Source organism: Pleurodeles waltl, chromosome 9 (assembly GCF_031143425.1).
Source record: "Pleurodeles waltl isolate 20211129_DDA chromosome 9, aPleWal1.hap1.20221129, whole genome shotgun sequence".
Lineage (NCBI taxonomy): Eukaryota > Metazoa > Chordata > Amphibia > Caudata > Salamandridae > Pleurodeles > Pleurodeles waltl.
In genome coordinates, this window is record NC_090448.1 from 547,131,812 (window position 1) to 547,147,264 (window position 15,453).

Consider the following 15,453-nt stretch of genomic DNA (forward strand, 5'->3'; position numbering starts at 1 on the left):
CGATGTTTTAGCTGGTCAGTCTGGTCCAAACATGGTAATACGACTGGGGGGGAGGCTGCCAGAATGATGACAGCCACCTCCCCGCGGCTTTGGCGGTCAGATCATTCCGACTGCCAAAGTCATAATGGGGCCCTAAATCCCAAGGTAAAACCTCTGACCAGTTTAAACCTGGCTGGTGTATCCTACCTGTGTGCCATTGTGGTGAGCTTGAAATCACACCAAGGTCCCGCTCTACTGCCACCATAGACTATCATTTGCGTTTTGCGCTTTATAGTACTATTTTTGCTTAAGTTTTCTAAAAAGCATATTTTAGGTTCACCTGTTTGGATTTTAATGATTTTGTTCCTTAAATTTTACTCTATTTATTTCTAAATTGGTGTTCTGTTTTTTTAACTTTTTAACTGTTTTGGTACTTCTAAATTCTTTATGCATTTTCTCTAAGTTAAGCATGTCTGCTCTGTGGCATGGCTACCAGGGGTTGAGCTCAGTTTTCAATTTTGTAAATTTTTATCTGGACCCACAAGATTGTGACTCTAGTACTTGTGGTGAAATAATATCCACTCCAATAATAAATAATTAAGTTCCTCACAGTAGTGACTCATAACTGACCTATTTGATGAATTTCCATGTTTTTTCATTTTGTAAGCATAAGTTGCATATATCTGTATCCATGTGCCTGTGTATATGAGTGTATGTACATATATGTCTACATGCTTATGTGTACTGTAAATTCTGTATATTTTTGCACATAGCAGGGCATGAGGTTACTTCATTGCCAGTAAAAGGTGAGGGGGACACATATTGCATGGACAATCATAACACGAAAGGACATAGCTTCAGAAGTGTCACAAGTGAGTAAATAGCACTTAGCTGCTATGGCCATGGCACAGTATTTACAACTTCTAACTTCCCACAACAAGAGCAGCAGAGGTTTATGTCCTTACTAAAATTCGCAGTAAACCTCAAGGAGTCCCTCTGCTCCTGTTAGTACCATACATTCTCTGGTGAACCACCTTTTTAACAACAAACATTGACAAAGTCAATCAGTCTTGATTTGTCAATGCTTGTTTGCTGCCATGCCATAATCATTGGCAAGGCCAATAATGGTAGGCAGCTATCTGATAATGTTATTTCTATACTTCTAAGATGGTGTTCAGTTTGCATCATGTTCCTATTTGGACGAGAACTTGCTTTCTTTTTGTTTTTGTAATTTTTGGCATCTGATTTCCCTGTAGTCCCTGAAATTGTCCATCAGAGTTTGAGGAAAAGAGTTCTTGTGAAGGTGAAAAGCTTTGTATTTAAGACAAGTATATTTGATTATTCATTACTCTGCATTCACAGGGACTCAATGCAGTTCTGTTAGAACCTTTGAAATGTGGTCAGGTGTCCTCAACCAGGTGTCCTCAACCAGGGGTCCCCAACCTTTTCTGTAAAAAGAGCTACTTATGTTCAATAAAAATTCTCCTGATCTTCAAATCTTTTTGAAACCGCATCAGACAACGGCATCAGACAAGATGACATCGGTTGCCACCATATGCAAGGCAAGATTACCAGTGGCGGTCACCTCATGCATTATGTACTGTTGCCAGCAGTAATGTAAAAAATGTATTGTCAATGTGGAATGCCTCCACATGGGCATAACTTACATAACAGCCATACATAACAGCCATAGCTGCAATCCCTCTAGCACCAAGTTAATACTATTTGTAATAGTCTTTCCAACACTGTTTAATTCTAAATCATCCAATATCAGCTTTGAATATATTTTGGAAATTCAAAAAATTTTCTCCAAACATCAACTTATGAATTTTGAAAATACACACATTTTGGTCACAAGTATATACCGTCCCAGTATAGATACATTAATTCATCCTTAATTCAAAGCTTCTAATCTAGTTCACCAGATTGCCAACAGGAGAGCTACTTACAAGTAGCTGAAAAAGTGTCAGTAGCTCATAAGCTACTTGTTAGAGAAGCCTATCCTAGAACCAGTAGTGATGCAAGAGAGTGCTAGAGGACCGCTTTCAAAAGGACAACTGTGAAATGAGGGATGCAAGGTAGGTCTACATTACCAAAATTCTAGCCAGACATGATTATGGTTTATATAAATACTCTCACCTCAAAAAGTGTGAGATGTGTCAAGTTTTCTATTGTAAGTGAAAATGGGGATTTCTCATAAGAGGACATTGTGAGGTGTGAAGCAAACACAAACCCCAGGGATTTTGCCTTGATTTTTGTAAACAAAATTTAAGGAAGTGGAGGTCCTTAACTGCAACTGAGCCTTATTTGCATTTCTTGTGGTTGGTTCTATTTTACTTCTACAGCACAGTCTCTAGTATTTCCAGATGTAATTTAAGGCAAATAGAGCCTTTTTATGTTAGTCTTAGGTAGCCATTTGATAGGTGCCTGAATCTACATGAACAGCTAGCATTATGTGCCCTTGCACTCCTCTGTACAGTATGCTGAGAGTTCCAGTAAAGTGCTCCTGCATCCATTCTTGCATGAAGTCGTACAAAGTGGTCATGCAGCCACTTATAAAATTGCATTATGGTTATTGATATTTGCCTTTGCAAACACTATCCAGTTGGAGTTTCTACCTCCCATGGGACCATTTCTAGAGCAGTAAGCTCCTCATGTTTCGTAGAGGCTGCACTTTGGTGTTTTCTTGCAGATGTGTGTAATTGCTCTCTATGATAAAGAGCATTTCCAAAGCTTAGCATAAATGTGTCTTCATCTTCATGTCAAGTTCCAGTTTCTCCACATGGATCACCAAGGAAACTATCTCTAAAGTCATGCTTTATCTCAATTGCAGTAGGGAGGACTTACGTAGCAGATTGTGAACTGAAGTAGACCAATCTCGGCTGCTTATCAGAAGCTGTGCCTCAGCTCTTGGAGATGGAAGATAGGTTCTCAAAATGTAGTGGTGCCTAGCTCTATGTCTTCGACGGATCTCAGCCGCACAAGTTTCTTCACCATCTGGTACCACCTAGTGAGGGTAGGACAGCCAATATTCCGGTCTCTGGTACAGTCCTTCTCTGGCTGCACAATTCTACAGGAAGTAAAAACAAACACATTCCCCTAGCCCAGAGAGACAATTCATATGCTGAGACAGTGGCAATTATTGGTAGCCAACCAGACACTCAGGTTGGGTGCAGCACTTAAAGTTTTGGGATATGTAATCAAGTTCAAGTGCATCTTGGCTGAACTTGATTTTTTTCTCTTAAAAACAAACATTCCATGTTTTCATAGTCCTAATCATGTGGCAGTTATTGCACAACATAACAGGTGTTTCAGCTCAGTGAATTCACCTCAGTCCTTCAGACAATAAGGTACTTGTTACATAGCTCTTCTGCTAGAAACAACAACACGCGATGGGGAAAAGTTATCAGTACATCTCTTTTGTTAAGGTGTTTCAGTGTTTTATCCTTTGAAGCAGTCTATGTAAAGTTGATACTTTATTTTAGGCCTTAGTCAGTCCTGCACCAAATGGTCAGTAATGTAAACATAAAGTATCTCTCTTTGTTCCATTAAGGGTTTTGTGAATGAAAAACCTTACCCACAACAACCTGGTTACAGTGGCCTGGGCAAGGAAGTGGAGCTGGTTGAGCAATGCTATGATATTCAGTGCTAGCAGGAGTGGCAATGTATGTTATCAAATCACAGCAACCTAACTTGTTAAACCTATTGATGGGTAGAACTTTCAGTTTGAGGTGCAATGACTTCTTAACACTCACATGCATACACAAAAGCCGACACACTCTTTATTGGAGGGGAAAGTAGTGATCATCTCTGTAGGAAATGAACCCTGCCCTTCAGAAAGTAATATCTAGACCACCCAGGTTACAACATATTAGTTTTACTATTACTCTGGGTGTGTATATACAATTTTCTTCTGGATAAAATCACAAATATTTGTGTTGAAATGTCTACTTGTTTTTACTTTGTTCTACAGGAATTTCACTCTCTAAAACTGATGTTTGTTTGCATAAAGAAGAATCCAACTCACTCCGCATTGATAATCTTGGTGAGGAAGTCAGAGAAGGCAGCATAGACAACATCTTGGGTAAGTTGCTAACATTCCTGAATACCTACAACTCATAGGAGATTGAGAGAGACAATTGCGAAAGTAGCATCTGCTCCTTAGTTGATAACTTTCAAACAACAATTATGGAGTAAAAAATTATAAGATGATCACAAATGCTTACGAGTGGTTGCACTTCTGGTGTTGGTCACTTCTGCACATTTTCCGAGATAAGTTACAAAGCTGCTCAACAGCGAATGTGTTGCATTTGACAGTAAATCACTGATTTCATTTTTTAAAATTATTATATAAGCTAACATCTTCCCTTGGTAAGGAGATGTACTTAGTAAAAAGCTCTGCTTCAGCAAATGTTGTCCTCTTGAAGCTAGCTTGACATGATAAGGCCCACTGTCCATGTTTGCCATCACTTGATCAACTATTAAATGCATGAATCTAGGTCAGTCTTTCTAGCGTGATTTATTGAATTGCAATATTCTTCACAAAAAATAATGAATTCCCTGTTTGTCATAATTGAAGCACATGTCAATGAAGCACAATTAAAGTTATAGAATATGTTGTTTTTGTTTATATCATTTTATTAATATTCCATGCATGTTCATTCTAATACCCTAAACCATTTTTTGTGGTGGAATGCTATTGTTATTGTATGAATACATATGTTCAAAGGAGGATGTTGGATTGACTAATCTGAATTTAATCAATCACATGATCAAAGATTCACTTCTTCAAGTTTTGCTTAATACAAATTTTGTAAACGATTTTATGATGTATGAAAACTATCATGGATTCAAAATAATTTCAAGGATAGGGTAATAGATATAAAAATAAGAATTTCATCATTTAATTCCAGATACAATTCAGAACACCAAATGGATTAACTTTCCAGAATTTCATACGTAGCTTTGATGGTGATACCCCAAAGCCCCCCCAGGGCCCCTCTCCCAGGCTAAGCCCTTTTTGGGCCGCTTTGAGTAGTTTCCCTATAAACTTGAATGTGGTTTTTCCACCAAAGGTATCCCTTCCAATGTTGCATTGTTTTTCCACAACATTCTGGGGTTTCTAAATGTTCAGAGGCAATAGCCAAAATATTGCTGAGTTTTAGCTTTGCAAGAAAGCATGTATAATTTTTCTAAAAATGGCATTAAAGAGAGGTTTGCGGACCTAGGATATCCATTTTCCCTGTTTTCAGGAACATGCAGTGATATTTAAAAAAAAAAAATTGTACCATGGTTTTGGATTTTTTCAAGAGGTTGTCCGTTCTTCGTCATCTTTATGATTTTAACCTACTTGTACTTTGTGGTGAAAACAGGTGTGAAACCCATGGGTGATCACAGAAAGCTGTACATTTCTGAAAACAATGTAGACAAAATTTTAAATTCAAAGGGTCATTGCATAGATCCCTCAAGAGTTTCCCAAAGAAACTAATAATTCAAATGGTAAAATGTAATGATTGAAAAATGGCTGATATGCTTAACAACCGTGGTGTGGTCTTCCCCAGACGTTTTGCCTTCATCCCTCCTGTTTTCTGAATTTTGTTTTCACCTTACCACTCTGTGAACTTTACAACTGCGAACCAGTGCTAATGTGCTTGTGCTATATCCCTAAAACATGATAAAATTGGCCTACACCTGATTGGCGCATTTAATTTACTTGTAAGTCTGTAGTATATGGCACTACATGTACCCAGGGCGTGTAAAAGAAGTGCTATTAGTGGCCCTGCAGCACAGATTGTGCCAATTACTAAAGTAGCACTGTAAAACATGTCTCATGTGTAGCATTACAATCTGTATTGCAGTTTTAAGGTGTCAATTTCATCTGGGAAAATAAACTTTTTGCCAGGTCTAAACCTTCCTTTTTAATACATATAAATCACCCCCAATGTAGACCCTAAAGGCCCATAGAAAAGGATGCATTGTATTTCAAAAGAAGGGCATATTGGTTTACATTTTACATGTCCTGGTAGTAAAAAACTCCTATATTTAGTTTTCACTACTGTAAAGCCTAACACTCTCATAGATTAACAGTAGTTTACCTTATTATGTATAATAAGTGCTAACTTTTGATTGGGAACAGGAAGAAATGTCATGTTTTCACTCAAATGAATTGTAATTTAAAATCCTGTTCAACTGCGAAGTCAGATTTTAGATCACAATTCTTAAAATGGCACTTTTAGAAAGTTGACATTTTCCTGCCTTAACCATTTTTGTGCCCCTGCCAGTATCCTGGCTTATATGACCATGAGTTGCCCTGCAGTTGTGTCTTCCTGGCTGACAATGAGATTAAAGGGACTGGTTGTAGACAAGATAGGCCATTCTGCCTGGATTGCAGGGAACAGAGCTGTTTCCTGCCCCTCTCACATTTCAAAGGGGCTTGCCTCCAGCACACACAATGGAGCCTGGCTCAAGTCTTTAGTCACCCCATATATCTTGGATCCTTGAAAGGGGAAGCTAAGAACTTTCTAGTACCAAATGTGAGGGTGCATCAGAATGTCCCACTACTCCAAAGGCTGGCACCAGGTACACATATTTGACCCTTAGAGCAACTTGTCATTATACTCCTGGACCTGTGGAAGACTTCAGAAGCACTGCCTGCTACCAGAAATCTGCTTGCTGCTATTAGGCTCATCTTGCTGTTTGGAGGAGAACTTGGCCATCTCCTTGAACCCAGGATCAACAGAAGTGACTCCAGGCCCCAGCTGGCTAGCCTCCTGTGTGATCTACAGGGACCTACAAATCAATTGAGGCCTTGCACCATGCATCTAGCCTCTGTTGAAGTGATTGCTAATACCCCAATATGGTGCTTCCCTGGCCCTGTAACCTTGATTATGGTATTGTTAGTACTTCTCCAACATGGGAAGAGCAGGTACTGGTAACACTGCATCCTGAGGGACTCGCTGGAGTAGCCGGAGGACTGGACACTGGTAAGTCAACATTTACCACTTATCACCCCCCATACCTGCATGCCATCTCACACCCTCACTCCCATCACTCCACACCATCCCACACACTGCAACTACACATATGACTAACCACAATGCGCAGTCCTGCATGCCATACCAATCCATGGTCAGCCCTCCCAGTCCTGCATGGACACCCATCACTAAAGCATGTACAGCATAGGGAAACTAACAGGTGGCAGGGCAAAACCAACAATAGAGGGGAAGCTACAGAAGTACAAATGTCATACACTTGAAGCATAATACATCATTTACATCCCCACTGATACCTCAGCCAATGTCAGTGGGGAGGAGGTGCCACCACTATCCAGTCCCCCAACAGAAGAGGCCCCCAGTGATGACAGTAACTCTGGACTTCTGGATCTGGAGGACCTCCCTGGCCCATCAGAGACCACTGGACAGCTGGTCACCCAAGCCCACTCACAGACCACCACAGAGCCTCCCCCATCAGGAACCAACACCACGGCACCCACCCAGCGTACCCACTCCTCTGTCCCCAGGACACATCAATCAGCAGGGTGCCCACCTGTAAAGGGACCCCAGGCCACACCTCGTCCACAAGGCAATAAGGGACCAGTGGTCAGTGGCTGTGGGCACACCGTTCAGGGGACAGGGGCACAGGCCAACAGGGACACTGGGAGGACCGCTGTGCGCCAGAGGGAGGACAGGCCCAGGAAACCGACTCTCCAGGAGGCACTCTCCGAGATCCTGGGAGCCTACCAACATTCCCAGGACACAGTGGGCTGGATCGTTGACAACGTGTAGGAGAACAGGCGGCTGCAGGAGGGACAGTATCAGGGGATCAGGGAGGACTTGCAGGCCAATAACACCACCCTGATATCCATAGCAGGGGTGCTGGCAGTCATGGCCAACATCATGGGGGAGGCAGTGTCACACCAACGGGCTCCTACCACTAGCCACTCAACTGAATAGCCGTCCACTTCCGCTGCCGCTAGTGGGCAGCACGCCCCGCCACAGGACCCTCAGGCCTCCAGCATCCCTCCCCCTGCAGAAGGTGAACCAACCCAAAAACGTTCCCTGCGATCCGGACAGAAACCAGACACACTTGCCAAGACCAGGAAATGAGACTCTCCTGCTTGTCCCCTTGTGCCCCACTCAGTCACCTTGTCCACCTAGAACTGCCATTGCTCACCTTCCTTTGTCCCCTTGGACACTGCACCTGTGCTACAAACAGACTGGAACAATACCTTGGACTTTCCTCCATCATCACCCCATTGCATTGCACTTTACCCTAAATTTCTTAGCACTACAATAAACACCCTTGGATAAAACCCGACTACTAGTATTTCATGTATTGCAAATTTGTATTGATTGAAACAGCTACATCCATTGCAAATGAACTGTACATAGTGAGAGCATAGAATGAATGACATGTTGCTGGCTGTTGTGATTACATCACAACATTTTTGTCATATCACTAACAGCGATATTGACAGTAAGTAGAGGAAACAAGTGGGTAATGCCAGCATGCCAATGCCACACAGAATACAACAATAGTCATAGCAATGTGAAGTTGCACTGTCTCACTTGTGTGTCATTAGAAGTACTGACGGATCGCTAATGTTCTGTTGTCCACATCCTCATCTTCTTCCTCCTCATCCTCAGTGTCCTCAGGATCCACTGCTGCCACAGGAGCATCTCCAGTCTCCTCCTCCTGCAGAAAAGGTACATGGCGTCTGAGGGCTAGGTTGTGCAACATGCAGCATGCCACTACTATCTGGCAGACCTTCTGGGGTGAGTAGCACAAGGATCCACCTGTTAGATGGAGGCACCTGAAACTGGCCTTCAGGAGGCCGAAGGTCTTGTCAATTATCCTCCTGGTTCGCCCATGTGCCTCATTATATCATTCTTCAGCCCTTGTCCTGGCATTCCTCACAGGGGTCAGAAGCCACAATAGGTTTGGGTAGCCAGAGTCACCTGCAAGCATTGATGGACAACATTTAGCCACACACTATCCTATTTGGCTAACAGCAGAGGCATACACCAACATACACTGGGTGGGAACCAAGGCTCACCTATAAGCCACACCCTGTGCTTCTGTAGTTGGGACATCACATTAGGGATGCTGCGTCCTCAGGACAAAGGCATCATGCACCGACCCTGGATATTTAGAATTGACGTGGGAGATGTGCCTGTCTGCCAGGCACCTCATCTGCACATTCATGGAGTGGAAACTCTTACAATTCCTGAACACCTGTTCATTCTGCTGGGGGGGGAACAAACACAATATTTGTACTGTCAATCGCCCCAATAATGTTGGGGATATGTCCCATTGCATAAAATACGGCCTTCACAGTGGCCAAATCTTCCACCTGGAGGTAAGCTATGTAGCTGTACATGTGTTTTACCAGGGCGGACAAGACTCTTGCCAGCACGATTGAGAACATTGGCTGTGACATTCATGCTGCCAAGCCCACTGTCACTTGAAAATAACCTGTTGCCAGGAAATGGAGCACTGATAGACCCTGCACAAGAGGGGGGATTGCAGTGGGATGACGGATAGCTGAGATCAGGTCAGGCTCCAGCTGGGCACACAGCTCTGTGATTGTGGCCCTGTCCAGTCTATAGGTGAGTATTATGTGCCTGTCCTCCAGTGTAGCTAAGTCCACCAAGGGTCTGTACACGGGGGTATGTCTCCATCTTCTATTCAGCCGCAGCAGTAGGAATCTAAGGGACACAAGAGTGAGTAGGCTGTCACAGTTTGAACAACTATACCACAACAGCAGTCCACATCGTGCAATCATGTTTTGGGACAGTGTAATTTAAAAGTATGTGCCTATTTATCCTGTAACGCAGAAATTATGGATAGGCCTGTTCACCCCCCCCCCCATGAAATGGTGATCACTTGTCCTGTGTGGAGGGACAGGTGGAAGTGAGGTAATTCCGCAGACGTTATGCACTGTGGTGGAAGGCGGTCGTAAACCGCTGTGCAATAACTCATTGGATAATATTGGGTCCTATGGGGTAGAGTGGCCAATGGGGATCTACGCCGGCAGTGACAGTGTAAACCGCCACGGACGTGACCGCCATTTTGTCTATTATTCCTCACTAGTTTCCTGCCCTTCCACAGGAGAAGACCTACACTGCTTGTGCTGCTGTGACCTGTTTCTGGAACCTACCATGGCCCGTGTGACCGGGGAAAGGGCCCCAGCCTTCACTTCTGAGGAGTTAGAGCGACTGGTGGATGGGGTCCTACCCCAGTATGGACTGCTCTATGGGCCTCCAGACCAACAGGTGAGTACACTGTGAGCACGATGCATGTGGCATGAATGCATGGAGATGTGTGTGAAGGCATCGTGTAAGGGTGGGTAGGGGGATTGTCTATTGGCGGTGTACATGTTTTGAGCTGGCCTATGTGTGTTGCAATGGTGATGGGATTGGGTATGGTGGGCCATGTGTGTGACAGGCTGGACTGTTTGTTTAATATAGTTCTCCTGTATGCATTACCTCTGCAGGTCATCACCCATCAAAAGAAGGGATTATGGCGTGCCATCTCCAAGGACGTGCGGACCCTGGGGGTCTATGGAAGGCAGAGCACCCACTGTTGGAAAGGGTGGAAGGACCTGAGACACTGGGCACAGAAGACTGCGGAGGCCCAGCTGGGGATGGCCTCTCAATTCAATGAGGAAGGGGGGCCCGTCGGACCCTGACCCCCCTGATGGCCCGCATACTGGCGGTAGCGTATCCTGAGCTGGATGGGCGCTTAAGGGAATCACGGCAGCCATAAGGGGGTGAGTACAGTGGGTATCATTACAACTTATGGCTGGTGGGGTGGTATACGGGTGGTGGTTGTGTTAGTGATTGTCCCTAAGGCCAGGCCAGACATAGCAGCGTAGGTCCTCAGAAGGTAAATGGTTGCATGGGAAATACAGGTAACCTAGCATGTTAGTATACAACTTGGCTGCATGGGTCCCAGGTGTGCTTCATTTGGCAGTGTGTGCTCCTCCTCATGCCTTGGTGACTAGCCATTTCACTGGCAGTGCAATGCATAGTGCGTAGACCTGTTCCCTGTGTGTGAGGGTGCTGTGTACGCCAACGTTGGTGTTGGTGCAGTCATTGACCCAGTGTATCCTTTGTCTCTCTCCCCCCTTTCTTGTTTTGTCATCCTGTCCTTGTGTGCATTACCATTATCTGTCAGAGGAGCATAGGCACCGATGACAGAGGGAGCTGCATTCCACAGGACCCTAGAGGCAGAGTCCACCGACGCAGAGGGAACAAGTGGGACGGAGGGCGAGGGGAGCACCATGGCAGAGACTGGAGGGCACAACACAGACTCTGATACTTCCTCCGATGGGAGCTCCCTGGTAGTGGCGGACACCTCTGTGACCACCCCAGCTGCAGGTACAGCCGCCACCCACTGTACCAGCACCACCCTCCAAGTAGCCCCTCAGCGAGCTGCCTGTGCCCGCTCACCCAGGAGGGTGGTCATCTCCTTCGCCCCAGGCACCTCAGGCCCTGCCCCAGTGAGCTCTGCTGCCCTGAGTGAGGAGGCTATTGACCTCCTGAGATCTATCTCTGTAGGGCAGTCAACCATTGTGAATGCCATCCAGGGGCTGGCATCCCAGATGCAGCAATGCAGTGCATTCCTGGAGGGCATTCATGGTGGTTTGGCAGTCCAACAGAGATCGATTCAGGCTCTGACCTCCTCTCTGATGGCAGTATTGTCCCTATTTCTACCGTCCTCTCTCCAACTTCCACTTCCCAGTCCCATTTTCCTCAACCCCAACCCATCCCAAGCTCACAGAAAGACAAGCATTCCCACAAGGCAACACACAAGAGTGACACAGGTAAACACAAGCACCACACTTCATCCCACAGGCACTCACACAAACACCATACTGTTGCAGACAGGACAACATCCAAAGCCTCCACTGTCTCCCCCTCCTCCTCCTCCACCTCCCTCCCTGTTACGTCCACACTCACACCTGCATGCACCACATCTACATCCACTATCAGCATCACCACACCAAACAGAACACACACCACACTGGCAGACACCTCCACAACATCCATGCAAGCGTCCCCTGTGTCCTCTCCCACAATGTCTGCCCCCCTCCTAAAGGACACAAACGCAAGCACTCAAACACCCAACAGCCATCCACCTCACATCAGCATACAGCCCATGCATCTGCACCCAAATCCAGCAGACATACACCTCCAACAACCACTCCCTTATCCTCCACTCCTATTACTCCTCCCTCTTCCCGCTCCAACATCCCTAAAAAGCTTTTCCTTTCCCAACTTGACCTCTTCTCTACCCCTCCCCCCGTCCTGCACGTATTGGCAGGGTTCCAAGGACATAGCCCAGCACCTCGGCCAAACAGTCCACGGGGAAAGTAGTAGCACCAGCTACTTGTGCTGGTAAGGATACCAGACCTACGACACTGAAGGGAAAGGAGCCAGCACCACCAGCGTGAAAGGGAAGAGTCCTGCACCAGCTGTGAAGAAGGGGAAGGATCCTGCACCACCAGGCAGAGAGGAGAAGAGTCCATCCACCCCTGCCAGGAAAGGTAAGGGATCCCCGACCCATGAACAGGAGGAAACGAGGCACTCTACGCCAGTGGAAGCTGTCAGGCAAATACCGCCACCACCACCAGCAGTCATGGGGCCCCCACCGCCAGCTGTGGATGTGCAGCCATCAGTGAGTGCAGGGGCTGCCCAGGAGCCTCCTCCAACAACCACCACCATGCAGCCATCAGTGAGTGCAGGGGCTGCCCAGGAGCCTCCTCCAACAACTACCACCATGCAGCCATCAGTGAGTGCAGGGGCTGCCCAGAAGCCTCCTCCAATCACCACCACAGTAGTCCACCCTCCAGGGGCCACTATGTGGGCTGCTCCCCCCCCCCAAGAGCCAGTGGGCAAGTCACCCACCTGAGAGACTGTGGCCTTGCACTCCCCAGGACAAAGCAATGGGCATGTTGCCCCCTCCAGAACCAGTGGGCTTGTTCCCGCATCCGGCTGAGGTGCCCCCTCCGAGGTACCTGCCTATTTGCAAACTGATGCCCCTGCAGTGCACTATCCGGATGTGGTCAGGACTCGAGTTGGGCCTTAGACTGTGGCCATGTGGGTCCTTTGAACATTGGACTGGGCAGTGTCCCTTTCTGTACAAGTGTACATAAATGTTTCATTGACAAATCAAATTATTAAATTTCATGTTGATCTGATTACAATCACTTTAGTCAATTCCTGTTTTCCTTGCATTATACTGCCGTTTTTTGGGGACACATTGATTTTCATGTGCGTCTGGTTGTGTGTATGGTGTGGGTGTTGGTGTGTGTGGTGCTATGTGTGTGTCACTCTTGTTTTCCTCCGACCCTCCCTTGTGTGCTAGGCGGCTGTACTCACCGTTGTCGTCTTCATCGGCGTTGGTGTTCCATGGCTGCATGGTTCTTCCCTGTGTCTCTGATGGTGAGTCCTTTCACTTCTGAGCTCTGTTTCTGGCAGGCTTTTGTTGGCATTGGTACTGCCCCGGAAAAGGTGGTGGTTTGCTGGGTCAAAATATGGTGGCTGTTGTTTCTGTCGTGGCGGTTGGTGTGGTACATTTGCTGTCAGTGGGAGTTATCACCTCCATGGTCATAATTTGGCGGAACTTACTGCCAGCCTGTTGGCGGTATTACCGCCACTTTATCATCCACCGCCAGGGTCATAATGAGGGCCTATGTGTTCCCTCCTGCCTCCTTATAAAAATAGTACTCCACTTTTGTGGTCGGGCCTAGTGTCTTAGACACAAAATGCTAGAATATGCGACCTGGAGACTTAAAATTTCCCACAGCAAAATCAGTCCTCTTTTCTTACAGCAAAATAAGTCCTCTTTTTTTACAGTGTGAATAGCTGCGGAATTTGGACCTTTGTCTAGTTGCCACCAAGACTGACCTACCAAACCCAAGACACTTTGGTGTAGCTTACATGGATCCCACAAGGTTTTTGTACCTATAAGTCATTGCACACCTCAAACTTTTGCTAACACACTTTGGAATCCCTTCCCAAACTGTCTGTAACTAGGATGCCGGTTGGCCTACTAAAGTGGTGACAATCGCCTTTACAAAGCTGACTCAAAAATTATTTTCCACCTTTCTCATCCTCAATAGAAGTGCTACATCTCAGAAGGGGAAACAACAGTTTAACCCAGGGAAAAGTACATGGAACGCTCTGTTAGGAACCCATGAAAACATGCAAAATAAAGCTTGAAACTAGGAATAAAAAGTACTGAAAATCACAGTTTTCACATAGCACTTTTGCCAGACATTGGTTCAATTAACCTAAAGTCTTGTCATGCCTGCAAGTTTAACGTGCACTACTGAAATAAAGAGCTAAAATCAGGAGGAAAGTGCACAAAGGCACTGTAATTTCTCTTGTATTCCACACACCGGCTGGAGACATGTCACAATATATGAAAACACAACGCATTCAAGATGAAAACCACTCGTGCAGGTAGTATAACCCTTTCCGAGGCATAACCTATTGTGCCAGGTGGAGGTAGGTTATGTGTGGTGAATGTGGTACTAGAGTGTGTCATTCTCGAGTGAGTCAAACAGTACAACAAGTCTTGGTTTTGGTAGCTGAGTTCGGGCACCATATATGGTTACAGCACGATAGGTGTACCCATCATGAAAAATGGAGATCGTCACAGTATTGCTATAGACGGTAGTGGTTTACTGAAAGGCTGAAGGCTTTACTCTTACACAGGTCTAAAGGATTACATTCTTGGGGTCTGGCTTCAACCTCTCTGGTGCATCTCAAATGTCTGGACCTGCCGAGGAGCCATAGAGGTATGCCTGAGTGGGGAATCTGCACAACTAGCCACCCGCTTCGTGAAATCAATGAAAGCTGCAGTAGCATTGCTGTCTTCTCTGTCACTACAGGAGACTGTTTGGGGGCAGAACTTTCATAACTCACAATGTTTAACTAGCCATTGAAGAGAAAATTGACTTGCTAACCTCCCTTCGCCCACTCAAACCAAAACAGTCTCGGAGGGCTGTAATTGGGAATTCTGGAGGTTGGGGGGAACTAGTCCGCCTACTATTGACCCCCTTTTGACATACTTGACTTTAATATATCACTTGTTTTATTACTGCTCTTACTTAATGATGTATCTATATGTGTTGCTTTATTTGGATTGCGGTGGTTTTCATTAATGTGCAAGGTTTGTTTTTAGATTGTAATAATTTCAAGTAATTGTGCAATGAATAAACCTGAATCTGAATCTTGGGGTCTGTCTGATCCCTACCCTGTTCCCTAAGTTTTTTTCACGTTTTTTAGGACTTGTGACTGAGTCCGGAGTCCTAAGATGGCTGCCACCACTTCCTGTTAGGCAGCATGTGACACTGTACTACCAACAGGATGGCGAGCCACCAGTCTTTTGCTGAGTTCACAGGAGTCATCCCTGCCCATTCTTGTCAACCTGTTAATCGCGGTTGCTGGAGAGTTAATGCAA

General features: G+C 45.6%; 1 protein-coding gene across 1 annotated transcript in view; it reads left to right on the plus strand.

Annotated features, from left to right (window-relative positions):
- The window catches only part of LOC138259621 (zinc finger protein 436-like), a 154,401-nt gene that overhangs the window by 65,201 nt on the left and 73,747 nt on the right, over nucleotides 1-15,453 (plus strand). The window contains exon 4 of the mRNA XM_069207471.1: nucleotides 3,953-4,063. Within this exon, the coding sequence (XP_069063572.1) occupies nucleotides 3,953-4,063 (111 nt within the window). The remainder of the gene's footprint in view (nucleotides 1-3,952; nucleotides 4,064-15,453) is intronic.